At 49.8% G+C, this 26124-nt stretch overlaps 1 protein-coding gene across 2 annotated transcripts in view; it reads right to left on the bottom strand.

Moving 5' to 3' along the window:
• The window catches only part of SHISA6 (shisa family member 6), a 228808-nt gene extending 206740 nt beyond the window's left edge, over positions 1 to 22068 (bottom strand). For both annotated transcript variants that reach the window (XM_065693875.1, XM_065693876.1), the window contains exons 1-2: positions 21123 to 22068; positions 6815 to 6975 (exon numbers count right to left, since the gene is read on the bottom strand). In XM_065693875.1, coding sequence (XP_065549947.1) covers positions 6815 to 6975; positions 21123 to 21802 — 841 coding nt within the window. In that variant the 5' untranslated portion in view covers positions 21803 to 22068. The remainder of the gene's footprint in view (positions 1 to 6814; positions 6976 to 21122) is intronic.
• Between the last annotated feature and the right edge of the window lie 4056 nt (positions 22069 to 26124).

The raw sequence follows: 26124 nt of genomic DNA, 5'->3' as shown, positions 1-26124 counted from the left end.
TTGGGACAAAGCCTTTGCTTTCCAATGTAAATATAAAATCTCTCTCTTACTATTAGGATACGGGATTGAAGGAGTCAGGTCTGTGCCCTTGTGGAGATGCAAGAAGAAGCATCCCTGTGGATGCAGAGGACTGGAGCACACATTCCCTCTGAGAGGTGCCAGCCTGAAGGCACCAGTGTTGGTCTGAGGGCAAAACTGCTTTCTCCACACCTGGACAAACGGCATCAATTACTCAGGAACAGATCTTTCCAAGGCCTTTGGCACTTATTTGGAAGTCAGGGAAAGATGGCACCCAAGTACCTTTCAAAGTAAGGCCCTTGCCTCTCTGTCCTGCATCTCTCAAATGGAGACTGGCAATGCCAAATGGTGAGAACTAAAGGGCATCAGCTGCTCTGGTACAAGGGGTGAGTGAATACCTGTAATGTCTAACACTACACGAGTAACTTAGGTCCTAAACAACTGAGGAACCCAGGTCTTTCATACCAAAGAGGATAGCAGATGGTGACACATCTTTGCTACCCTGCATTAATTCCAGCAGCATCCACCCCCCCAGCCTCCCCCCCCCCCCCCCCCCCCCCCCCCCCGCTGGACTGATCCTCCCTTTTGGCCATGGAATTCTGGATGCCAAACACTGAGTAACTCGCACCCTCAAATCGTTCCGAGACAGGAAAAATCCAACATTTTCTGTTGGCTTAGAAAATGCATCGATCCATTGGGGGTTTTCCTGGGAGGGAAAACTGTGGGTAGCAGTGGGCTTATTGTAACAGGGATGTGATGGAGGAAAAGCCAGGTGGAGTGGCATTGAAATGCCTTATCTTCTCCAGAACCTAGAGGTTTCAAAGCTGTTTCTTTCTTTTCTAATGTCAGTGAACAGCAACAGGAGTATAGAGAAAAAAACGACAACCCTGTTCCTGTAACTCTCTGGGTGTTTTCCAAGTGGTTTCCCTAATTCTTCACCCACCTGCACCTTAACTAGTTTATTACAATAGAGCTCAGGGGCTCTGAAATGCCAGTGTGGGGACCGGGGGATCATTTTAACCTGCTTTGTATTCCCCTGAACAGCTGTAAATGACAACACAAACTGTGCAGCAGCAGGGAATTTGAACGCCTTCGACATACATTTCTACACTGATCCTCAGTAAATTAATTCAAAGAGTTGCTGGGGATTTTGGGGAGAAGCTGGAGAATTCAATGAATGAATAAAGGAAGCAAATTCGAAGCAGAGACCAGCTGGAAACCTGGGGGAAGGGAGAGAGGGGAAAGGGAGAAGGATGGACAGGAGAAGGCAGGTACAACCTGGAGGAAACCTATGGAGCCAACCAGCCTGATCTTCAGGAAAGGGCCAGAGCCTGTGCTGAGCCCACAGCCCAGGGACAGCACGGCCAAGTGCCCTCCTCCCCTATGCAATGCTTGGGATGGAAGTATTCCTCATGCTGCTCTGCCTCTATTTGGCTAGAGATGTTAGCTACAATTTCCATAAAGATTAAAAGCCTCTCCTGCATTCGTTCACATTCAGAACAAGCTCAGAATATGCCTCTGGGTGGAAGGCACTGCTGAAAACAGCACTTTGAATACGTACATCTCTGGAACATCCTGACTCAAACGGCTTATTAAAAGCCTTCCCCAGATATATCAGGCTAATCAGAGCGCCAGCCTGTGTTGTTTGCAGCATCCGAGCTGGTAATCCTGTCAATAAGATGTTCTTCACACCTGCACGTACCCTTGTCCCTAGTGCAGATGAATAGCAGAAGATTTCTCACACTGGAAAACTACCACCCCTGCAGCCGGCTCTTTGCTGGCACATCTGGAGCTGGTTTCAGACCAGCGTACTCTATTGGTGAGGCAGTTTGATATTCTGAGAATTAAGAGGCCAAAAGAATATAAAACTCGGCCAGAGTCTTTTCTTCAACAGGTACAAAAAAAGTCTTGTCATGGCTCTTGCAGCCTCCTGATCCTGCAGGGAGTCAGAAGCAGCCTAATTCCAGGCACAGATTTTACCTACCTGCCTCATGCTCAAGTAGGTGACACCTGGGCACCCTTCACTGCTGAAAGCATTTCACACTGGCAGCAAGAACATCCCTGTCCTGAACATATTTGGAGAGATTCTCTTCCCATAAGCTTCCCACATCAGTCTGATGGTCCTGAGTGTCCCCCCTCTCGCAGGACAGCAATACTAATTAAAGTGAATTGTATGAAAAAGAGACAGAATGAGACCAAAAGAATCAAGGACCAATTCCAGTCATCTGCTGTCCTGGAGCATCATACATTTGTACCAGCTGTAAGGCTGGGACATAAACCTCCCTGACCTATGAAGATTGGCTTAAACCAGGCTCATGTCCCATCAACACTGATTTAGAGCATTCCAAGATATGCTTCAAGTGATCATCTGGAGTCTTTTGTGGTTCTGTCTCAATTTGGAAAGCAGGAGTGGAACGGCTCCCTGCCAGCCCTGAGCTGGCTGTCCCTCTGTCACCAAGGCACTCGCAAAACTCCTTCCCACCTGACAACTTCATCAGCGGTTGAATCTTGCAGATTCTTTGCTTAGCCACATCTCAGCAAAGGCAAACCAACCCCTTGCATCTGACTTTCAGAAGGCCTCAAATATCCAAGGGTGGTATTGGAGGCAGCCATCTGAGCCAAGAATCTAGGCTTAATTTTTCTGCTATTGCTAATGACCATCAGCATCACTGTCACGGGAACTGCCCTCATCTTTTCTGACACATCAGTTGACTGTGGCCATTGCAGGAGGGTTGCCTCTGGCTCAAATTCTGTCTCTTGTGCCAAATGCAGCACCTTCCTCTGTGGGAGCATCTTGCTGCTTATGTATGACGTTTTCCAAGCCCACAGGAACTACTGACCTTTCTCCCATCTCTCCTTGTTCTTGTCTATGTTTGCTGGCCATCCACTGAACAAATGAATGGCGCTGACCTTCACAGCAGATGTCAGGATAGATAAAGTGGCCAAGGAGAGAAGACAGTGGAAATGTTGCTGGAGTTTTCCTTCCAACACCCCTAAATGTGCTACTGCGATAGAGACATTAAAAATGCCAATAGATAGCGAGATGAGATGGATTTCCTGTAATCTCAGATTCATCATATTTTACCTGTTACAATAGCAAACACTGAGCTAACGAGTGGTCTGTGTGGGCAGCAGGAGCATTCCTGTCTACAGCGAGTGCTGTAGCTCATACTAATGAGGCAGTGCACAGCTGGAGAGGTGTGCTCTGACCCAAGCAATATGTAGACACAGGGTCCAGCTTTTCGTATCTGTAAAGAGCCTACCACCACCAAAACAGCAGCACTGAATAAAAGCAGTGAATAGAAATGTCAGTGGAAGTGAGGGTGGGTGGAAGGGGAGCCGAACTGTCCCCCTGGCATCTGAAAAGCACAAGTGCTTGATTCTCAGAGGAAAGCAAAAGTGGCAATGTGGAGATGCTCTTCAGGCAGTCGGGTTCTGATGAACAGCCAGCTCCCACATCACCTGGGGAAGGAGGCCTCTGTAAACTCGTGGGCTGAAGCCTTCTTGAAACCAGCTGCCTTGTCTGAAGAGACAATTGTCTCTATGTCTAGGATGAAGAGACCTACTCTTTTTCCCTTAAACAAGCATTCATTAGACCTGGGTTCTTCTATCTCAAAGCTCAACATAGAAGTAAGGACCAAACCTAACACCAAGGTCCTGTCCCGCTGCCGAGTGTAGAGTTCTGAAACTACCTGCTGTGAAGTGCCTGGGCAAATACGCTGAGGACTTTGCCTTGGTCTTGAACTCTGACAGCCAGAGGCAGTGCCCATGGCTTGGTGGGTTACCAGAGGAAGTTGCACATACCCATCCTGTGATCTCCTGCTGTGAGCACCCGAGGGCTGCCTGAGGGATTGCAGGAAGGTCCATGGGACATGGACTCTTCTCCAAACCTTCATCAAGGAACATCAGGCACCACACAGCAAGTTGAGTGCCTCAGCAGCACCTGCATACACTGCTTTGTTTGGCCTCCGCTCCCTCAGACACAGACCACTTCCATTTGTCATTGTCACCCACAATCACTTTGTTCACTGACACCAAACCAGCCTAATGGAAAAATGAAGCTATGGCTTATTTAGCAAGACTGAAGGGCTCTCTTCTCGTTTGAAGTTTGGAAACAAAAGTTCCAAGTAAAACTAATATCAAACTCAATCTCAGCCCATATGTAACAACTATAGTCCTTTCTGCTTGATTAACCTCTCATGTGCTGGCGTCCTGAAACGAACCACAGCCAGCACACCTGATGCTTTTCAGATCCCACAGCAAAACCCTGTAGTTGTGGTCAATGTGCAGCACTAGTGACTAGTGCTTTGCCTGGAGCCTACTACTGTATATTGCTGCCTCTATTCCACACGCACACATACACACACCCCAAATGTCCTTCATTCCCTCCTATTTATTTCTTCCCCTCCTTCCCAAAAAGCCAGTATTGATGGTGACCCCTCTTCCATCCTGGGGCTTACCAGCTTTATTCTAACTTAACATGCTAAAACCCATTCTTGTTTTCCAACTTTTACTTCCCTCCCAACCTACAACATTTTAGCGTTCGCTTATACAATTTCCTGTTTACAGCAATAATCTGAAGATTAGCTGAGTAACAGTGAATAGTTATAAGGGAGCATTGCCCTATTCCGCAACTGAAACAATATAAAATATCACTAACTGTATAGCTGCTTTATGAGCTTATGATCTTTTGTAAGTGATTAGCTTTCTGTCTCACATGATATATGAGGACATGTTAATAACAGACACAACTGAGCCAGGAACAAGTTCTTTTGGGCAAGGTATAAGAGCAAGTTTTCCCTTTCCAGCTTTGGCAAGGGCTACTTGTGACATTCGGTCCAACTGGCTGCCTGAGGCTGAAGCGATCCATTACCCCTACAGCTGCCAGTGCCTTTGGAGGGCTCTGCTGGAAGTAAAGTGCCTCTCCTTTGTAGCTGGGTTTGAGAATATCTTCTTTCAGTGGGCTCCTATTGCCCTGACTGCACTGTGTTGGCTTTTCTCCTTCACATGATATCGGCAAACACACAGACAAGCGGAGGCTGAATGAAGAGATCGTCATCTTTAGCATTATGCATTTTCCTTCCCAGCCATTTTGCCTTGCTCATCTCCTGTCCCAGTCCTCACCAAACACCAAGTAAACTTCTTACTGAGTGCTGCCACTTTGTAGTGTGAGCACTGAACACCCCACTCATGATTCCTACATTCTGGTCCTTGTGTGCCTCCACTAATGTAGCAGTAAGTATTTAACATGTCCGCTGCAGCCATCAGCTGCCAACACCCAAGAAGAACGCTGCAATCAGCAATTCCCCTCACAAACCTCCCCATTTGACTTCTTACGCTTGACAGTGCCTAAACACAGCACCTAATTCAAACCCCCAGTATCCAACTGGCATCTCCTGCTGCAAGCAAAGGATTTCCTCTGCATCTTCGCTCAGCATTTGCCTGCCTAACAGGCCAACAGGAGCCAATGGGAAGAGAGAGGGTGTCTTCAGAAAAGGATTCATCACATCATAAGGCTTATGTCAGAGCTGTTCTCTAATGGTGCCTATACCTGTCCTCTACCCACAAACCCTTATTTCTTGTGTTTCTACCCTAGGCAGAATCACATATGTTCTCAAGAGCCAGCACCAGATACGCAAAAGCACCTTCCTTTTCCAGACAAACCATCTCATGTACTGTTCTCCAGACCAACATTTAATTTCACAGTTACAACTCCCTGGCATGCAAAATTACAGGGTTCAATGGCCTCTGCCTGAAAACCGGGGAGCAAAGAAATCCTTCCCCACACTGTCCTGTCTCCACAGGGTGATGCACTTTGCAGCAAAACCCTTCTAATGGCAATAGAAACCACTGCCCTCTGTCATGGGCCCCTTCCACGAGCAGAGGAGCACATTAAGCCCTGCAAGTTCTGGAGCAGTCTCAGCAGCTTTCCCAGCAGGGACCATTAGCAAAACCTCCTCTGATTGCCAGATCAGGAAATGACACCCTTCTCTGTGAAGCTGAATAGCTTACGAGTGAATGAGGGCACACCTATGAGGCACACATCCAGTCACAACTGAGAGGTGGCAAGTGATGGCAAGGCTACCACATCCCACTTAACAGAGGTGGTCAGCAACCATTGAGACATTGTTTTGACAATTCTCAATATGTGAAGCATTAAGAAAAATCAGCATATTGTGAACTAAGAGGCTGCATCCTTGTGCCACTGGGGAGATAGAGGCAAAGAGCAGTCAAATGAATTGACCAAATTCACTCTGCTAGCAGAAATGAGAAGAAAACATTGTGTGTCCCAATTCCCAGAGCAGTGCTCCTGAAGAACCTCAGGCCAGTGTCTTTAAGCTCCTAGGATACTGTCTAGGTCACCTCCCACACTTTGAACACATGCCTGTAATTCATCTGAATTAATAAGGTGGCCCCAGTGATGTGGATTTCTTCCTTCTCAGCTGCTGTGTGCAGACAGCCCGACTGTGCTCTAGAGCACATGTGTTTTGTTGGCAATCCTAAACGTTTGAACCTGGATGCAAGCATTTCTGTATGAAGTGAATTTATACCTCAGTGATTCTGAATTTTTAAAATGCCTGGAGAGAGGAGCCACTCTGTTCAGCAAAAGCCTTGAAGAACCAGCACCACTGATCCTTGCACTCCTCTGCTCCATCCGATTGCCTCTGAAAGCCATTTATTATCCAAATTTCAGGTTTACAAAATCCACTGTTGTCAAGCACGATGTTCTGCTCACTTGTAACATAGCCCCGGCACAACCACCTCTGAAGAGAGACAGCAGGAAAGCAGCACTTACCTGGGTTACTCTTGGAGGTGCGCACAGGGGTGTAATGGTTTTTGGAGGATGTCCTGACTGGGGTGTTTTCTTTGGGGGAGGTATCTATGGCCGAGATAGTCTCTCTTTCACAGTGTGCTATTGGGATTGGTCCCTGCTGCCTTAAGATGTCAGCCAGAGCCCTGGGGAGAGAGAAATAGAGGGGGAGGGAAATGTTATTTTCACACAGTACTTGGAATGGCATTCAGCATTTTCACTTCCACAGTCGCTGTGGAACAGCAGAAGCTGGATTTCTACCATAAACAGGGAAAAAAAAAAAGGCAAAAATAACAAAATAAAAGCTATGGCTTAAAGCTCAGTTTCTTTTTTGTGTCTGCTGCAGGTATTTATAGGCTGGCCTAGCTATTGTTTAGCTTCTCATATGCTTCCACTAATTCACTTCACCCCAGGGTTATGTTATCTTTCCATCATTCTCCTTGCTGGCAGTGACAGTGCAGATGAACTGTTCTTAGCACAAAGCTTTCAGAAAGGGCCACCACTGAACATGCCAGAGCCCTAAGACTCCAGCACTGTGATTTTCTAAAGGATACACCAAAACTGTGCTGCCGAAGCCAAACTTCTTTAAGCCTGAATCAGATTAAGAGTCGGGTCCCCACACTCCTTAAATCCTTGTTTTTTAATGCAGGAAGCTCAATACACCAGAGTGGTGGGAGTGGGATTCTTAAAGGAGAACCAGAAGAAAAGGATTAAGCAATTTCCACGGGTTAACACAGCAATAGCCTACCTTCATCTATTTGTCCATTAGGGATTTTGTTAATGGTACTGAGGTCTCTGCTGTTCCCCAAGAAAAAGAAATGTCACAGTTGTATCCAATGTTTTCCCCCTGGATGAGTGCATACTTAAAGAAATTTTTAACTCTGTGAATATCATGGACACAGTGGAACAACTATGGCATGAAATGCACTGATTTTCCTAGTGCAGCCACAAGTTACCTCTGGAGTCACAGGAAAAGGAGGAAGGAGGTGGCCTGTGTGGATTATAAGGGAGGGTGGCATTTTAAATGGGAAAGAGTTTCAAGGTTCTTTTCTCTCAGCAAAGGGAATATGCCTGATGTCACCTTGGGTATCAAGAAAGATGTAAGGAGAAGAAATTCTTCTGTTACATATTGATGAGAATGATGCTGGTGTTGCTTGTATCTACTAGCATTCCTTAAATGCCATATTTCTGGTCTTTCATATGAGAAACAGCTTGGGACCTGAGTCTCTTCCATTTTCCAGCTCGTTTCCTCTACAGACTACTGTTCCTGTGTAATACATGCTCTACAGAAGAAACTCGGTTCTCAGAGGCTCCTGAAGAGGATTAGACAAGTTTACAACCACCCTGTACACAATCAGAATATTTTAAACCTTATTTGATTATTTATTGTTTACAGAGGGAGCAGGCATAGAGGTTATAACCAATCATATGCATATGTGGACACATACTGGTGCATACGGAGTAAATGGGTTGTAACATGCAGGGACATGAGAGCACAGGGGGTTTTGTGCCAAAAAAGGCTCAGAGAGAGGTGAACATGAAGATGGGTACTTGGCCATGTCCCAGGTCAGGGCTCCTTTTATTTGCCCCTCACTGAAGAAAAGGAAGCGGTATTTGGTGTTCTCCAAAAGACACTGAATGCCCATGGACTGACGCAGATCTGTGGGTTCTCATCCTCTTTTACAGTCATGCCTGAAGTCTCTCGAACTGGGCACCAACTTAGAGGACATGTCTGAAATTCTGGCCCCTTGCCCAAGGTTATACAGAACGTGAGTGGCAAGACAAGAACTAGAAGGTGGGGCCTGAGGTCCCTGTCCTATTGAGACACTGCACGATTCCCTCCTGAGGAGAGGATTCGTTCAACCACCAGTAATCCTGATGCTTTTCCAGACAAATAGCTCCCCACTGCATTACAGATCTTGCTGACTGTGGAGGATGTGGGAAACTAATGAGGTCTCTATTTGGCACCAGCATCCAGTACATCCTGTTGGAGACAACACGTTTTCTAAAGACAGCAGGTTGGCAGAACCAAGACCTTAGTACATATCTCCAAGATATATTAAGCATCAGATGACCATTTAATGGTAGCTGCAGTACAGAAATGCTAAGAGTCATTTTTCAATCACAGAGATTGTATTAGGACCATTATCTACTAGCACATAGTGGCTTGGGCTCATTTTGAACACCTGTAGAAGACACTCTTAGCGTCAAGAGTGTAATCACTCAAGAGTACAGTGGAAGATGACAACATGGATAACACTAAAAGACTATATACCACTTATTATAATAGAGCCAGCTCGGCAGGAAAGGTCAGGTCAGGGACTGGTTTACATTCAGAAGCGGTTGTGTGGGATGAGGTAGAGAAAGGCAGTAGAGAAACTCAAAGATGAGGAAGTGGAGCTGGAGGTGCCAGTGGGATGGAAATGGAAGAGTACATATCAGTCCTCCCTGAAGCTGAATTTGTTTAACCTGACAAAGAGAGGCCAAGAGAGGACTTACAACTAATGGGGAGCTGCAAGGGAGACAGAGCAAGGCTGTTCTTGGAGGTATAAGGCAAAGAAGACAAAAGGCACATGTTGTAGTAAGGGCAATTCCACTTGGTTATAAAAGACCAAAAAAGACAGTGAGATGGGAAAATACTGAAACAGAGACCCAGAGAGGCTGTGGGACTTTCATCCTTGGAGGTCTTCAAAAGCAGCTGGATACGGCCCCAACAACCTCCTCTACCACTGGAGTTGCCCTTGATTTAAGCAGATGGCAGGAAGAGTGACCTCCAGAGGTCCCTTCAACCTAAATTCTGCTACCATTCTGAGTCTAGGATCACCTCCACTGCAGGTCAGCTTGTGTCTCCTGATACTGTTGTCCTTTCTCCTACTGACACTAATCTCTGAACAGGCACTGATAGAGACCAAAGGAGGCAGCTTCCCTGCCTCCTGGATAGACAGCTCACCTCCATTCACTGAAGAGAATAGAGGCAACTGAAGTGAATATACTCTGGAACAATTGGAGCCTTACTCCCTCAGACATGATCTACCTGAGAGCCAACCCCTGAGCCTTCTGCTCACCACAAGGACAAAACCAGGCTAATACTTCAGTTTGTGAGCAGTTTCTCATAAGACTATGCTTGGTTGTTCCTTGGTTACAGCCAGGACCTGAACTCACTGATCCTGACCACAAAGAAAGATACAGCTCAGGTGATAAGAACAAATTTAATCTCTTCTTTGGTTTTCATCCTGAAGGAATAGTAATAACAGCAGCTCTCTGGGTGAGTTGCTGGTCACAGCATAACAAGGAAATGATTCCTAGTCAGGTGCCAGCCACATGGAAGAGAGGAGGCTGCTACTCTCAGATGGACTGAAGATATCACAGCTGATGCTCAGGAAAGTGACGTCTGACATGTCAGACTACACGAGATGAACATCACTATCAAAAGCAGACCTAGATCATAAGCATATGGGACTAAACCAACGTGAGTTCAGCAGTACTGAAAGTGTAATCTTCTTATGCCCTAAACACACCAAACTGTGTGTCCTGAGTGCTCACTCTTTGTCCTCTTCTTGTCTAACGGAGAAAAAAAACCACTGTTCAGCACCAGCAGAACAAAACATTATAGGTGGGGGAGAAAGTCACACTTGGATCCAACTGGTTAGTTCCTTGCCAATTCAATCACATTGTTGTGTGGGATCCAGTTTATTTCCATAAAGCACTGAGGGCTGAGTCCCATGCTGGTGGAAGGTCAGTCACACTGAGGGAACGATTTGGTCAGTAGGAGTCTCTCAGGTACAGCTAATTGTCCACTGCAAAGGCTTCAATAATACAGTAATAGAGTCACTTTTGGGCCTTGAGTGTGCAGCCATTCGGGTACATTTAGTCCCACTGATGTCAACAGCACCTTAATCACCTGCACGAGGCTGTGAGACACTTCAAACATCTCTCTATGACAACACATCTCTTATCTCAGGCAAACAAACCTCGCACGCTGCAACGCGTTACCTGTGGCACTGCGCACAGTAGCCAGCGCTGCGTAACTGTGCATCATATCCTGAGATAATGATTTGTGACAGTGTTTGCAGTCGTGTCATTCCTGTGAGAACACTAATGCTGCTTTCCACGTAAACCCAGAGTATAAACAGCGACAGCAGGGACGTTGTTCCACACCAGCGCTGGACCAGCAGCATGGGAGAAAACCCCACTGATGTCTTGCATGGCAGAGACATCCCGAGGCAGAGCAGGTCAGGTCCTGCTCTCAGGCATCTCGGCAGCGGAGGCTCTCCTGCAACTCTGCACTGAGTACTTTGGGAAGAACCACAGTGGGATGAACACAGGGACCCAACTGCAAAGAGGCCAATGTTTCAGAATACAAAAAGCCATAAGGGATGGGTATAAGCAGTAGGGTAGCAAGGTCAGGCATCAAGTGGGACCCCGATGTTGAAAGACGAAATCAATAGATTGCTAAAGAAAAAAGAGAGTGAAGGCAAGATGGAAGAGGGGCAATGGCAGGAGCGACGAAACCAGAGCAGAAAGAGAAAGTGAACAGAGCAGCACAAAATGGAGTGAATGGGCAGGAGCAAATTGCAGTGAAGACCAGGCAGATCGTTAAGTCCAGCAGCTATGAAGGGGGTATTCATGTCTCAGTCCCAGCATGGTGATGTGGGAGGGGAGAGAAGAGCTTCTTTGTGCCTCAATTCAGCGATGCCATAAAGCTTGTGTAGCCAAACCACACTGTCCTACTAGAGGGTCCATCCCCAAGCACCATAAAGAAAGAGGCTCAAAACACAGCAGAGAGAACCCCACTAAGAACCTGAGCCCGATCCTTCTAGACCCAGACTAAAGCAAGGACTCCAGGGGGGTTTCTTCAGGATCAGCAATGCCATTGACTGCAGACCCAGAATCTTCCTGTAGGAACTTTCACACTGAGGTGCTCCCGTCTTCCCCAGCCACTATCAGTGCCTTAGCTTCCTGACCTCAGCAATTCAGTATGGTGATTTGCTTGCCCCCTGTACCCATGGGGAGAAATTCCTTTCTCTTAAGTGCTCTGTGCACTGAAGAAGGAAGGATTTGCCTGGTATCACTAAGAAAGCTTGAGGCAGAGCTCACAGTCTAATTCCTGCCTCATGCCCCCTTCACTGGCCAAGGAAGCTCCATCTCAATGAACCCATCCCAGGTATCCCTGGATATTTGTCAGGTTTTATCAGGACCTATATGTGGAAATGCAGAACTCATGTCAGTGCCCTAGACCTGGCGAGGACTTCATGGACTGTATTTGATGGTGGTATCTCCAGTCCACACATAACCCTCTCCTCTTGGATTAGAGAGGAAAAAAAGACACAGATCGTGGGGAGACAGGGAGAAGCAAAGAGTTAAACCAGAGAGGAGTATCTGGTGTAAGAAGTGAGCTTGCATTTGGTTCTGCAATGAGCTCTGAGGCACATCAGGTGGTGCGATGGCGGGGACTAGAGTGCAGCAGGAACATCCACCTGCAGAGGCTGAAGGGACCTTGTAGCCAAAGAGAACATGACATTGCAGGGGCTGTGAAGGACCAACTCGCCAACCCAGCCACCAGAGTTAACCTGCTGTGCTAATTACCAAAGAGGTAACAGCTCTCAGGTCCTTCACCACATCTTTTTTGAAAGCAGTGTTCTGTTTTCCCAATATCCACAGATTTTCAACACTAATTGATAGTGTGGGCCCAGGTATCCCTTCTAGTGCAGGCAACGGGAGCTTTGGTGACAGCTCCAACACTTATGGTCTGTGGGAAGTAAGAGTAGAGACATCTGCAGATGCTGGACAGGAAAAGGTGATGGGAAGAGCTGACCACTTCCTCCAGTGCAGGTTGTACATGTGCAAAGCTTCACTCTATTGACCTCTGAAAATCTCTCCTGAAAACCTCTCTTGGAGACCTCATGAGGTGTCAGAAAACAGAATTGCCTGTTCCAAGCCCCTGTGAATCTGGGGAAGAATGGAAAAAGAATGACCAAGTGGATCTGGCAGAGCACAGTAAAACCAGCAGTGTCTGGCTGAGCTGAATGCCTGCTAAAAGCATAGCTGTGATGGAGTTTGTGGCAGAACTCCAAAGGACTTCAGCACAGCCAGAATTTCACTATGAGTCCTTAAAATAAGAGTGAGGTTAAAGACTCCCCTATGCTCTCCTGCTAACCCAGTAGAAAGAGGTGATTTGTCCAGCTCACCTGGCAGGGCCAGGTCTCCCCAAGGGAGAGGGATTCCCATCACCAGCAAGACGCACAGAGCACGGCCGTGCATTATTCATGGCTTGGGTTGGTGCCTGTCCCCAGATCTGCCACACACCTTGTCCAGCTTCAAGTGCTGACCACACAGAGCCACGTGCTGCCCTTGACCTGTGCTATGCTATGAGATGGGCTCCCACACTGCAGCTCCTGCTAGCTGAGTGCTTCTTTCCGTGTCACTCCCCCATGTCAGCTGTGAAGCAGCAGAGGCGAAGGCAAGTGCACACTGCCTCTCATCAGCTCTCCATCCCTGCTGCTTCCTTGGCATCACCCCCAGGGCATGTGTCTGGCCACACTCTCTGATTTCACTACCAGAGGGATGGGGCTTTAATTGATTACACAAACACCTCTGCAAACTGATCCATGGAGGGAAACACGGGGATGGGAATGCTGCTGCCAGCAAACCCCTGCGGGAAGCAGCCTCCTTCACGTGGAAGCAGCTCTGCCAAAGTAGATGCTGCTTCAGAAAGTGCAGGCGCTCAGCAGCGTGCTAGACATGCACCAGCCCCGGGTCAGCAAGAGAGAAAATGGGTCTCTGTAGCTGACAAGAACAAAAGGAGAGGGGTATTTCAGAGCAGGGTGTGTGGGGAGGAACACTGGGAATGGTTTTCACCTGAGCACACGTGTCTCGTCCCTGGAGACACTCAAGGCCAGGCTGGACATGGTTCTGGGCACCCCGATCTAGTGGAAGATGTCCCTGTCCACTGCAGGGGAGTTGAACTCGATGAGTTTTGAAGGTCCCTTCCAACACAAACTGTTTTGTGATTCTATGTGGTGGATACCCACATATGTGTGTATATGAATAGGTGAATACACCCATGGAGTTAAGAAGTCGAAAAGGCTAAACATTAAGACACTGTACACCTGCACCTAGTAGAAGTGAGGATATATTCTTTCTTAAAAATAAAGCCAGATGTCTTCTGAAACAAATCTTTCTGCCAAATACAAGACATATTTGTGAGGCTCCTGGAATTTACACCAGCTTTAATGACAATTTTCAATGCAAACTTACGGATGTACAAAGGACGGTATCATCACCCCAGATGATAACAGAATGAGGCTGTCAGTTTTCCTGACTCACTCTTCTTGGTGAACTCAAAACTAAAGCATAGGTGAAACAATTACACGACAGATACACACCCAGCGTATGAATGCATGTATGTGAAAGTACATTTCACCTGAAATAGAAGTAGCATAGGAATTACACTGATAAATCAATGAGAAAAAAACCCTCGCTGTGAGCTCATCATCTCTCCTGTCTCTATAACATGAGGTGAAATCAGCAATTGGAAAGTAAAGATCTCGCCTTAGGTAAAGGTTCTGGAGGCTACATATCAAGTAGTAAATATCAGCAGTGCTTAGACTGCACATCTCACACAAGTACTTTGCACATCTACTGCTAATATACAAACTGAATGTTTCCTGCTATTGCTGTGATGCAGGCAAGGAATTTACTGCAGTCACTAAACTCACAGGTTTAAATGGGTAACACCCTTTCCTTTGAACAGTTACACAGCCGGTCCAAGGAGAAATACATGGTTATCTAAAGATTTTATAATTAAAAAGGTAAGATAAATCTTAAAGCTGACATTTCATAGAAACCCAGCCTCCTTTGTGTTGGAAGGGACCTTAAAGCTCCTCCAGCTCCAACCCCTGCCACGGGCAGGGACCCCTTCCACTGGAGCAGCTTGCTCCAAGCCCCTGTGTCCAACCTGGCCTTGAGCACTGCCAGGGATGGGGCAGCCACAGCTTCTCTGGGCACCCTGTGCCAGCGCCTCAGCACCCTCACAGGGAAGAGCTTCTGCCTGAGAGCTCAGCTCAGTCTCCCCTCGGGCAGGTTCAAGCCATTCCCTGGTCCTGTCACTGTAGTTTTTCTGCAGAGAGCTGTTACAGTGAGCAGAAAGCAGCCATGGCAGCGAGGGTCAAGGTGGCACAAGAAGCCACCCACTATCCCCAGCACCACTGAGGGCACAGAGCAGAGACCCGCTGCCATGCTGGGCAGGGTTCCTCCAGGCATCCACCTTCCACCCTCCCAGCTCTGGCCCCGTTACCAACCTGGCTGATGGTCTGAGGTTCCAGAGAGCAAAAGGGACCCTGTAGAAGAGATGCACCCAGTAAAGAAAGCACAGGTGCTGGGTAGAGTGGGAAGCAGTGTTCCTGTACGGAAAAGGAGCTAAGCACTGGTCATGCTCATGGAAACAAAATTAAAACCAGCAGGTATTCATAGGTTTTCCACAGACATGAAAATCTGCAGGAATGATGCTGAGAGCTCAGCCAGTACAGAAAAACAGTGTTTTACTGTTAGTATTTGTGCTTGGTCTCTGCATGCACAAAGCCAGTGACATGGTCTAGGTGAGGCGTCCCTGCCCATGGAAGGGGGTTGAAACTGGATGAGCTTTATGGTCCTTTCCAACCCAAACCATCGTATGATTCTATGATTAACAGCACTCACTGGATACACAGCACTTTAAGAAACACCGCAGTGCACACAGAAGTTTCATGCACAGGGTATCTGGTCTTGCACGAAACCCTATGTTGTAAGCACAATTAGGGGACTTTAAACTTCCGGAAGAAAACTGCTCTTCCTCAAAGAGTCCTTCCATTGAAACAAATGGAGGCTGGGGCAAGAGCTAAACTACAGCAAGATATTTATTGTAAAAGAATTCCAGGCTTATCTTCCTGGGTAATGAGACATTTGAGACTTTCATGCAATACAGCGCACACAGATCTAAGGAAATACAGATTGCCCATGTGAGTAGGGGCAAAGGCAAGCAAAGAAGCACCATGATCTCATTTTCCTGATAAGGTTCAGATCTTCTTATGTAAAGCAGAAGTTTTAAAAGGCGTCTGATCTCCAAAGGCACACAGATCAACTGTTAGTTAAGGATATAAGAGATTACAAAACTAAAAGAAATAGGCGTTCAGAGCTAGGCCGGATTCCCTTGACACCTTGTGATGGAGGGTTGCTAATAGAAAAAGTTAATTAGAAAGCAGAAAAATAGCAAATAGATGGGAATTGGAGACACTGAACTGATCTGGTGAAGGCAAGATGGTTCTGAGGGTAGCCTCTTACTGGTTCAAAAAGAAAGAAGACTTGGAAGCAGCCAGTGGAAGTCTGTAGCCTCTGTGCTGTTACCAAACACAGCCTCTTTTTAACATAAATTCAGAGAGACAGCATAGCAAAAAGAACCAAAAAATAAAAGTTACCAAACTGCAAAGTGTGCCCAGAGCTTCAGGCTGAAGCTTGCCCAGCACAAAAGATAAAATACTTCATATAGGTACATGCATAGAAATGCACATCCTGCCGGGATTCGGTGAGCTCCGGCAATTCAGTGGCAACAGGACAAGATTCAAGTCTTCTCCCTGCACGGGAGTTACTCCAACTACAGCAAGGTGCAGAACTGGCTTGTAACAGAAGAACTAGTCATGAGGTACTGCTCTGAGGCCACAAGATTGTGCTTTTTCTGTCTCACATTAAGCAAGCCTGACACGCGCTTGTGGACCTACATTCTGTGCCTGGGAGAGGAACGGGGCACATCAGAGATGAGTCTCGGAAGCCATCAGGAATACGCAATCCAAAGCAGGGCAAAGAGCAGATGGAAGGCACCTGAGTGTGTCAGATGAATGAGACAGAGTGGAGTAAAATAAGAAGCAAGAGCATAAACACAAAGAGAAGGGGGAAGAAAGAAGTGACAGCACCCAAGGAAGAAAATCATCTAAGGCCAGGTTGGAGCTCACAGCCCCTCTCCTTGCTCTGGGGACATGTGAAGTGTGAAATTTGTTTGGCTCAAGCACCACACAGCAGCGCAGAGCAGAACTGGTGACCACAGTTTGGAAGCCACAGGGGCCGTGGTGAGGGGCAGCCTGAAGGAAGAGAAAACCTCCCGTGTTTTCAGTTAGCATCACGCAGCAGCAGCCTTCCCGCACCTGTGGACAGAGAGATCCATTGCCTCTGATTCCTGTTGAAATTCAGAGCTGCAAAGGAAAAATGGCAAGAAATGGATCAACTTAACTGTGGTCTCTGCGCAGGAAAATGAAGTTAATGTATAAAACCAGTCACTGCTATTATTCACAGCGCAGAGGACGCAAAGGCAGAGACCAAAGTAAAGAGTAGCACAAATATCTTTCTTCTTTGTAACAACAAAGATGCCCTAAGGAGCAGGGTGATGTGAAGCCTTCTGAGCAGTAGGTGCTTGTTTCCCTTCTCTCTTTCAAAAGCCAAAACACTCAACAGTCACACTCCATGCAAGGACAGATGCAGAAGATGGCCTTTTAGCAGATACAAAGCTAGTTTGCTAGGGAAAAAAATCACAGCTCTGCTTCTCAGCAGCTACAGAACAGCTGAGCTTCCCCCAGTGCCATCACCATCACTGCCTCCCTCCAGCTCCCAGGCAGCAAGGAACTGGGAACATTTCAAATCCTAGCTGGAAACTATAAGCAGTTTCCAATTTGTTCATTCCTAACTCAGCAGAGAGCACAACGGTGACTGGTGCTGAGGGCTAAACATGGGTCAGAGAGCGATACTAGCAGCAGGGAATTATTTATGTGCTGTAGCGTGGGGATTTAGGGTCATGGCCATGGGAAGAGAATATTCTGGGTCACCCTTCCTTGTTACAGAAAAACATAGCGCTGAAAACAAACAGCTCGCTCACCGTCAAAGGTTTCCTAACTCATTCCCATACTGAAAGTAAAGCAAAGACTTCAGAGCTCTAGAAAAGAAAAAGCTCTGACAAACTGACAAAACCAAACCCTCGTCACAAATGCAGTCAGAGAGCATCAGCAGGCAAAGCGTTGCTGGGTACAGCTTTCAGAAAGCAGCCCCAGTTTCTGCATGGAGCCCAGCATGTGTTAGGTCTGACAGCGTAACTCCAAAGCAAGATCAAGACAAGAGGCATTCATACGTGGTCAGGCTGGAAGATCCTGTAACCATTAAAAAAATCAGCCAAGTTTAAAGCACTACAAGTGCTTCTCTAAAATATGAATATTTTAGCTCCTGTTTTTCAAAGTACTACCAATAGCTGCTCTTAGAAAGGAACTTAAGGATCAGTTACTGTCACTGCTCAGCCCAGAATCACAGCAGTCCCTCTGCTTTAAAGGGACGTGGTTGTGCCTGAAAACAAGCCCAGCTTTTCAGCTCGGCAATGCACAAGCATATCTCCATGCACAGACATCCTTCCACTTCACATGAGAGTATCAGTTCTCCTGTGAATTTGCAAACCCTCCTTTCCAACAAAGGACATCAAATGAGCCCTGCCTCCATAAAAACCTTCTTTCTGAGTTAATAAGGGTCTTCTGTAAAAGCTGGATGAGAACTTAGCAGAGAAATAAGATCTACACAGAGTACGGCTAACCAACCATTTATGACGAAATAAAACTGAACGTGTGATCTTGCTTATGGGGAAGAGCAGGGAAGCCTTGCTTCATCTTCCCTGGGTGTGGGATACTGTTCACTGTGGGCATTTTCTAGCCCACGGCAATGATTTCTGCTTATACTTGTCGTTCTCCTCATCCCAGGGGTTTTGCTGGGATGCACACTGAGATTTAATGCACTTGCCATCACCACAGTGAATTATTCCGGGTGTTACACTTAACTCCAAGTGACACAATCTCAGACACAAATACCTGCCTACATTCGGATTCTCTCCTTCCCTGTTACTCAGCAGCAGTTCTCAGACAAAGATAAACCTCTCCTCATATTTGCATTCTGCTTCAGGCGCTGAGAGCATTTTACCTCTGACTGATGCAGCCCCTGTCTGCTGGAGATGCCCTTCATAATATTTAAACCATCGTGCGATGTTGATCAAGTTCAGGTAACACAGCTCTGAAAGGTATAATCTTTTACCAGCTACCATATCATAGAAGTCAATCAATGCTCTGAAAGCCAAGCTTTCCAAGCACTCAATCTGCCATTCATACTTCTACACACAGGTGAATCATTTTACCAGAACTTATCTAAATAAAGAACAGCGAGCATCAAAGAAATTAAAACATCAGGAATAATTCAGACGAGTCTGGCAAGACCGTCTCTGCTTTTACAGGGTGTCGGATCCAGCCCTGGAGCCAGAGGAGAAGCAACATACGGGCACCCAAATCAGATTTCCAAATTCAGTGTGAAGAGAAGGCCCAGAAAAAGTTGCCTTGAAGCCAGAAGAGCTCAGTGGTTGGGAGACTGAGCCCCTGGTTACGAAAACACTAAAAAGAACCTGTTTTCTAAGGTACTTTCAGGACTCCTGACTGCACAGACACAAGGGACCTAAAAGATATTAGAGTGTTTTTAACACCATGAAGTTATTTTCTCTCAAAGTCAGAGCAGGTTTGCGATTGAAAACATGGCCCAGACCCTCAGCAAGCATAAACCTGCATTACTTATTGTCCCCATTGAACGCACAGTAACTCACACCAGCCAGCACCATTTACAGAGGGAGTCTAAATACAACACATCTTCCCAAAGACATAAAATCTGCATCACTTATCTCTTTTTCTTTGTAAAAAGCTACAGTTTCTCCCATAAGACACCCTTGGCTGTGACTGAAGTTCAGCCTTAAAAATATGGTCAATGATTTTAATGGTTTTGATTAAAATTTCTTCCTTCTTTTATGAATCATTATCTGTTAGAGATGAGGGCTCACCCCACTCATGCTCACAAACTGCTCTTATACAGAAGCGCCTCACTAATTTTTATGTTCAAACATAGGAACCTCCCGGATTTGTAGCATGCACGAAGTACATCAAACACTAAATAGGAACTGAGGGAATACACGCATGTGTCCAACAGGACAACGGTTGTGGAAGCCTGAGCTTTTGCTTCTAAACACGATTTTCCCTGACACATTCAGAGTGTTCTCTCTTGCCACAGCAATGTGTAAAACCACGGAGAAAAGGATGCCAAAGCACTTCCTGAGCAGCCGGCCAGAGCGGACAGACCACTAGCTCGAGTTATCCCGATTTAGAGGGGAAAAGAAAGAAAGAACACTCCCTGCTGCCAGCGCTTCCCCGAACTCCCCTTGCAAAGGCCAGAAGGAGCAACTGCCTTCGCACTCTCTGAACTTCTCCCCTGAGCCGGGCCAGGCATGGCAGGACCCATGGTGTTCAGGGGGTCTCTGCTGTCCGGGGGACAAGGGGGGACCCATAGGCAATAGGAGAGGCGGGGAGGACCGAGGGGAAGTAGGGGACTCAGAGGGTGATGGGGTCTAAGAAGCGATGGGGGGGCTGGTTGATGATGGCAGGGATCAAGGGGCGATGGGGGAGGCGGGGAGCGAGGCGGGGGAGTCACTGAGAGGATCGGGGAGGGGAGAGCGGGCCAGTGCGGAGCTGTCCGCGGCCGCGGTGCTGAACGGGGCCGCGGGGAGCCGGCACGTCCCACGGTGCCACCCCGGAGCCGGGAGAGAGCACAGGACGGGTCCCCCCCGAGAGGGACAGGGAGGGGGGATAAGGATGGGGGTGCGGGGTGGGGTTGTCCCTGGGCACTGCCGAGGGGGAATCCCTGGGTACATGGTGAAAAGGGGAAAAGCTGCGGGTGGTGCAGAGAGGGAAGGCTGGGACAGCCCTCACAAAGGAGAAACCCTTCTGTGAGCAGTTAACGGGGGGACCCCTCGAAGCGTGAGCGAGTCAAGCTCTTCCGGACCGGCAGCACGGAAGGGAAGCCCTTGGGCAGCCGCTGGATAGGGGAAACACTCAGGAGGGTGGCGCGAGTGGTCAGACAGTGCAGAGGACGAAGACTTGAGCAGGCAGCACTCGGGGGGCCCCTTGGACAGGTCGTGCAGGGGGAGAACCTTCAGAGAGTGGGGCAAAAGCAGGACTCTGGGGCAGCCTGTGGAATTCTCAGAGGAGTCACGCCACAGGGAAACTCCGGGACAGGCTGCACACAAGAGGAAGCCCTTAGGTGGGTGGTTGAAAGGAGGACCTTCTGGATGGGTTGTGCGATACGGAAGCCTTTGGACAGACAGTGCAAAGGGGAAACACTTGGAGAGACGGCATAAAGGAGGGACCTGGGGAGAGGAGGGTGTCCCTAGACGGAAGGGGCGCGGGGAGCAGGGGGAGGGTCGCACCTGTGTATGTTCATCTCCCGGGGTGGACGCCGTGCCTTGTCGTAGGCCACCTTGGCGAAGACGCCGGCGATGAGCACGAAGGCGATGGCCCCGCACGAGATGTAGACGGTGGCGTTGGTGCTGTCCTTGTCCGGGTCGTATTTGTTGGCGTCCCCATCGGCGCCGTCGCTGCCGTCGGCAGGCAGCACGCCGCTGGCGGTGGTGGGGTGGGCCCACTCGGGGCTCTTGTAGTTGCGGCACAGGCTCTGGTCGAGCTTCTCGGCGCGCTTGTTGCAGCAGAAGCGGTAGAAGCAGGTGCCGCAGCAGTAGCGGAAGCCCGTGAGGCTGTTGTTGCACTCGAACTCCTTGTCCCACTGCCCGCTCACGTCGTAGTACCCCCAGCACGTCTCGTACGCCGGGGCCGAGCCCCCGCCGCCTCCCCCGCCGCCGGAGGGCGTCCTGCCGCTCCCCGCGCCCTTGCCGCGGCCGGGCAGCGCCGTCGGGGCCGCAGCCCCGGGACCCGCCAGCGTCTGGTTCAGCAGCTCCTTGCCCGGCTTCGGGGTCCGCCGCGGCGCCGCCGCCCCCTGGGTCCGGTTGCCCTTGGCGCGGGGGGGCCCGGCCGCCTGCGCGGCCAGCAGCAGGGCCAGGAGCTGCAGGGACAGCAGCAGGAGCAGCGGCAGCAGCAGGTGCCGCGGCCCCATGGCGGGGCGAGGCGGGCGGGCGGCGCGGGGCTCAGCGGCCGCGGCGCTGCCCCATGGAGCTGGTGGCTGTTGAGGGGGTGCGGCAGGGACGGTGCTGGCTGTGGGGTAAGGGGGGGGGGGGTCCCGCTGCTCCTCAGCGGCTGCTGCCCGGTGCCGGGCGCTTCATGCCGGCGGCGCGGGGCTGGAGGCGGCGCGGTCCCGGCACCCGGTGCGCGGCTGCTCCGGCGAGGGGCTGCGAGCGACGGGCAGAGGCTGAGAACGCGCCGTGCGCCGGCCCCCCCGGCCCGGCCCGGCCCCGCCCGCACTCGGCCTTACCACGCCGGAGCGGGACTGCGGCGGGGCCGCCGGGCTCCGCGCGCCTCGCGGGGGCCGGGCACCGGCAGCTCGCGGAAGCGCCGCCCACCGCCGGCGGGACCGCCCCCGACAGCACCGGGACCGCGGCGGCGCGCGGAGGGACCCCCCCCCCCCCGCCCCGTAACACAGAGACCGGGGCAGCGGCACCGCCCGCGGGGGATGGGGCGGGGGAGAGCGAGGGAGGGGTCCGCTGGGGGTGCAGGGGAAGGGTCCTTGCAGGAGAAGGGGCCTTATGGGGTGCATAGGTGAAGGGTCCTTGCAGGGGTGAGAGTGAGCAGGGTGCCCATAGACCCACGCAGGGAACATGCTCCCTGCTTGTGGGAGCAAGGTGCAGTCTGTGGAGCTGTGGTCCCCGCAAGAGAGGTCAGGGGTGTGGTGTCTGTAGGAGTGTGCGCTGTATGGTCCGCACATGTGTCTATAGGGAGATGGTCCCAACAGGGACAGGCAGAGGATGTGGTTCCTAATAGTGTGTGCACTCAGTATTGTTCCTGTAACTGCATGAGTTTCTGGATTGATGTGTGCAGGGAATATGGTCCCTGTGGATGTTTGAGGGCTACATAGCCCCTACAGTTGTGTATGAGCATTAGGAACCCGCTGGGCGTAAGCAGTGGTGTCTTCCTGTCACAGCTTGGGGAAAGTACGGTCATAGAATCCCAGCCTGGTTTGTGTTGGCAGGGAGCTTAAAGCTCCTCCAGCTCCAACCCCTGCCACGGGCAGGGACCCCTTCCACTGGAGCACCTTGCTCCAAGCCCCTGTGTCCAACCTGGCCTTGAGCACTGCCAGGGATGGGGCAGCCACAGCTTCTCTGGGCACCCTGTGCCAGCGCCTCAGCACCCTCACAGGGAAGAGCTTCTGCCTAAGAGCTCAGCTCAGTCTCCCCTCGGGCAGGTTCAAGCCATTCCCCTTGGCCTGTCCCTACAGGCCCTTGTCCCAAGCCCCTCTCCGGGTTTCCTGCAGCCCCTTTAGGCACTGGAGCTGCTCTAAGGTCTCCTGTTAAGGAGCCTTTTCTTCTCTGGGCTGAACAAGCCTAACTAAGATCCTTATGGATGTGTATGAGCAGGGCATATGAATGCACACAGGGGACAGGGACCCCAGAGATACATAAGCTTTCCCAGGGCCAATGGAGTCTCCCTGGGAGGGTGCAGTGAGTCCAACTGCACCCCCAGGTCCCTGCTGCAAGGGCTCAGCTATTGTGCTTGGGGTGCAGGACAAGGCATCCCCCACCCCAATACTCTCCCCACCCCTTCACTCTGGTTCCTCTCCAGGTTAGCTCTGGGGTGCTGCAGGAATGGGCTCGCAATGCCCTGGGCATACCGAGTGGCCGGGCACAGCCATCACATGCTTCTTGAAGGCAGTTTTGAGCAAGCAATGAGCGCAGGAGGTTTCACTGAGCCACTGGGCCCCCACGCTAGAATTTCCTCAAAGTCCTGGTGCTTCCCCTGTGTCCCACTGCAAACCAAACTAAAGCCTTTGCAAACATTTCCTGAAGACATACACGGTGTTGCCAGCTGTAAGGACACACAGAGGACAGGGAGGAATCATAGCAGAGGCAGGAACTGAAGTGATGCCCTGTAGCTATAGGCAGGCAGCTTTCCTTAGAGTGGGAGGGTGCTGAGAGGGGAAAAGAGCAGTGGAGAGAAAGAGCCCTGAGAAATCCCTTTTCTGTACCCCACACTCTGTGAATCATCTCCTCAAGCTACCTTGGTTTGAATGCCCACAGCTCATGGCTGGGACACCTTGGGACACCTCGTGGTCTGTGGGGTTGTCAAAGGAAGCTGCAACCCTGTCTTCTAAAGCTGCTCTGATGCTGGGGGACACATGGGGAAACCAGACAATGGCTTCGTTCCTCAAGACGCTCCCTGCAGTGACCCTAGGAGACTGGGTTTAAGGGATGTGCGCAGGTCTCACTGGTAAAACACCATGGGTTCCTCAGCCTCCCCTGGCCCCAAACTCAAACATGAGGCAGAAGAAAGCAGCCTGAGACCAGCGTGGGATGAGACCACACAGATGAGGGCTTGAGCTGGTTTAATCCATGTACCCTTCTGAGCCCTGACTACTGTGAGCCCAGCTCAACATCCCTCCCTTCGGGACTAGGCTCCCCTTACAAGTGTCCTCCAAAACCTCACATCAAAGGTTCTAAAGCAGATCTGGCTGATGCTGCGAGGCCATCTTCAAACATGGGCCTTCCAGCTCTCCAGTATGGTTTCATCAAAATCACAACCACAAGCATCTTCAGCCCTGAGCTGCCTTGAAACGCTGTCCTTGATTCTCCAAGGAAAACTGTAGGAGTCATCAGGATGTAATCACCTGCACCTTCCCCTCATCTGGTTGTTCCCTGCACACTTACACAGGAAGTGAGGTCTGCAGAGGAGGGCTATCACTAGAGAAAGCCCAGCATGCCATCCCACATGGCAAAAGCTAGCTGCTGATAGAGACAATCCCCAGGGACAAGATCTGTAGCTCTTTAGACATAAACTCCTCTGTCCTTATGCCAGATGTTAGAAGGGCCCAGAAAATGCCCAGGAAAACACTGTCCTTGGAGAACAGCACCAAGTGTTACATACTCTGCCCCACAGAATGTCTGAAGTTGGAGATTTGGCTTTTGTCTAGTGTGTCTGCACAGCCTCCAGCACCGGCTGAGCCTTGGGCTCCGCGTGCCCCTGTGATACTGCTATGACTGCATCAGACCAAGGTATTGAGGAAACACTGAGATGCCTCTGCCTCCTCCTGCTCAACGTATCAACACCAAGAAGTATGCTAAAGAAGGACAGAGTCTCCACGGATCTCCTGCATAATGCCCAGAGCCCAAAAGACGGGGTGGAAAGAGCTAAAGTAGACGTGGAAAGACGGAGACGGTCCCCAGGGAGCAGCGTGAGGCTCCGGGCACTCCCCTGGGGCCGGCAGTGCGCCGCTGCCTGCAGCAGGAACGGGCAGCAGCCGGGATGCTGTAACTGCGCTCCCCACCTCAGGATGCTCGGAACGGCGGCGCTGGTGCCGGCTCCGCTCCCCGGCTTCATGCCTCCTGAAATCGCTACAGCACCTCCAGCCCTTCCGCTTTCATCTCAAGCCCCGTCCTCCCCAGGTTGTTTTTAGCCGAGTGTCTTCTTCAGAGCTGTTCTCCTGTTTATCTTCTGCGCTGGGAGCTTTTATCTGTCTGGAAGCGCAGCGGCTGCTGGCAGCGAAGGGAAGTGCAGGTTCAGGAGCTTGGGTTTCATCTAATTCGTGCTCGGAATCATTCCCCTTCAGCCCCTTTTCCCCGGCACCACTCGTGGGACTCTGGTAACTTTGTGAGGAGTTTGTAATGAGTCTGATGTGCTCCGGAGCTCCAGGGATTAAACTGTGACCGCGAATCTTCATTAAAATGAGCACAGCACTTTGGACCTAATTTTTCTTCTAAAATTAATGTAGCTACAAAAAGCTAATAATAGTTTGGGGGATTATTTCTGTAAAGCTGAATTCCTTCCTGCTTGACTAGCTATGTGCTTGCTTATAAATGTGGTGCAGGTACAGGATGGATTCTGAGGTTGTTACAAGCAGGAGGCTGCTTACTTCCAGGTACAAGAGAGACATGGAACTGAAACCAGACAGGGAAATGCGAGGGCCCTGGGACATCAGGGCACTTGCACACAGCAACAGGGGCAGTGCCAGATGTGAGCAGCTTCTTACACAGCTTCCTGAGCAGCTGCTTCAAAGGCAGGGACAAGAACCTAGCTCAGAAAAGGAACATTTTGTCAGCTTTTAGTAGCTGGTTTATTCTCCAGTGCCTGAGAGAATTCTGTGGTCTGTGTGGGTTTGTATACTTTGAGGAACTGTGATTATCTTTACCCATAGGAGCATCTTGTTTCTTTCTCACTCTTCCTCTCCATCCAGCCACTGTGGCAGTGAATGTCACAGGCTTGTGATGTCCTACAGCAGTGACGTGTCTGTCTTTGGGGCATTCTCAGCACTTGAGCCTCTGCCCATTCCCA

The sequence above is a fragment of the Lathamus discolor genome, chromosome 13 (genome assembly GCF_037157495.1).
Source record: "Lathamus discolor isolate bLatDis1 chromosome 13, bLatDis1.hap1, whole genome shotgun sequence".
NCBI classification, from domain to species: Eukaryota; Metazoa; Chordata; class Aves; order Psittaciformes; family Psittacidae; genus Lathamus; species Lathamus discolor.
Note: the sequence above shows the minus strand (reverse complement) of the source record. Positions and strands in the feature narration are given on the sequence as shown.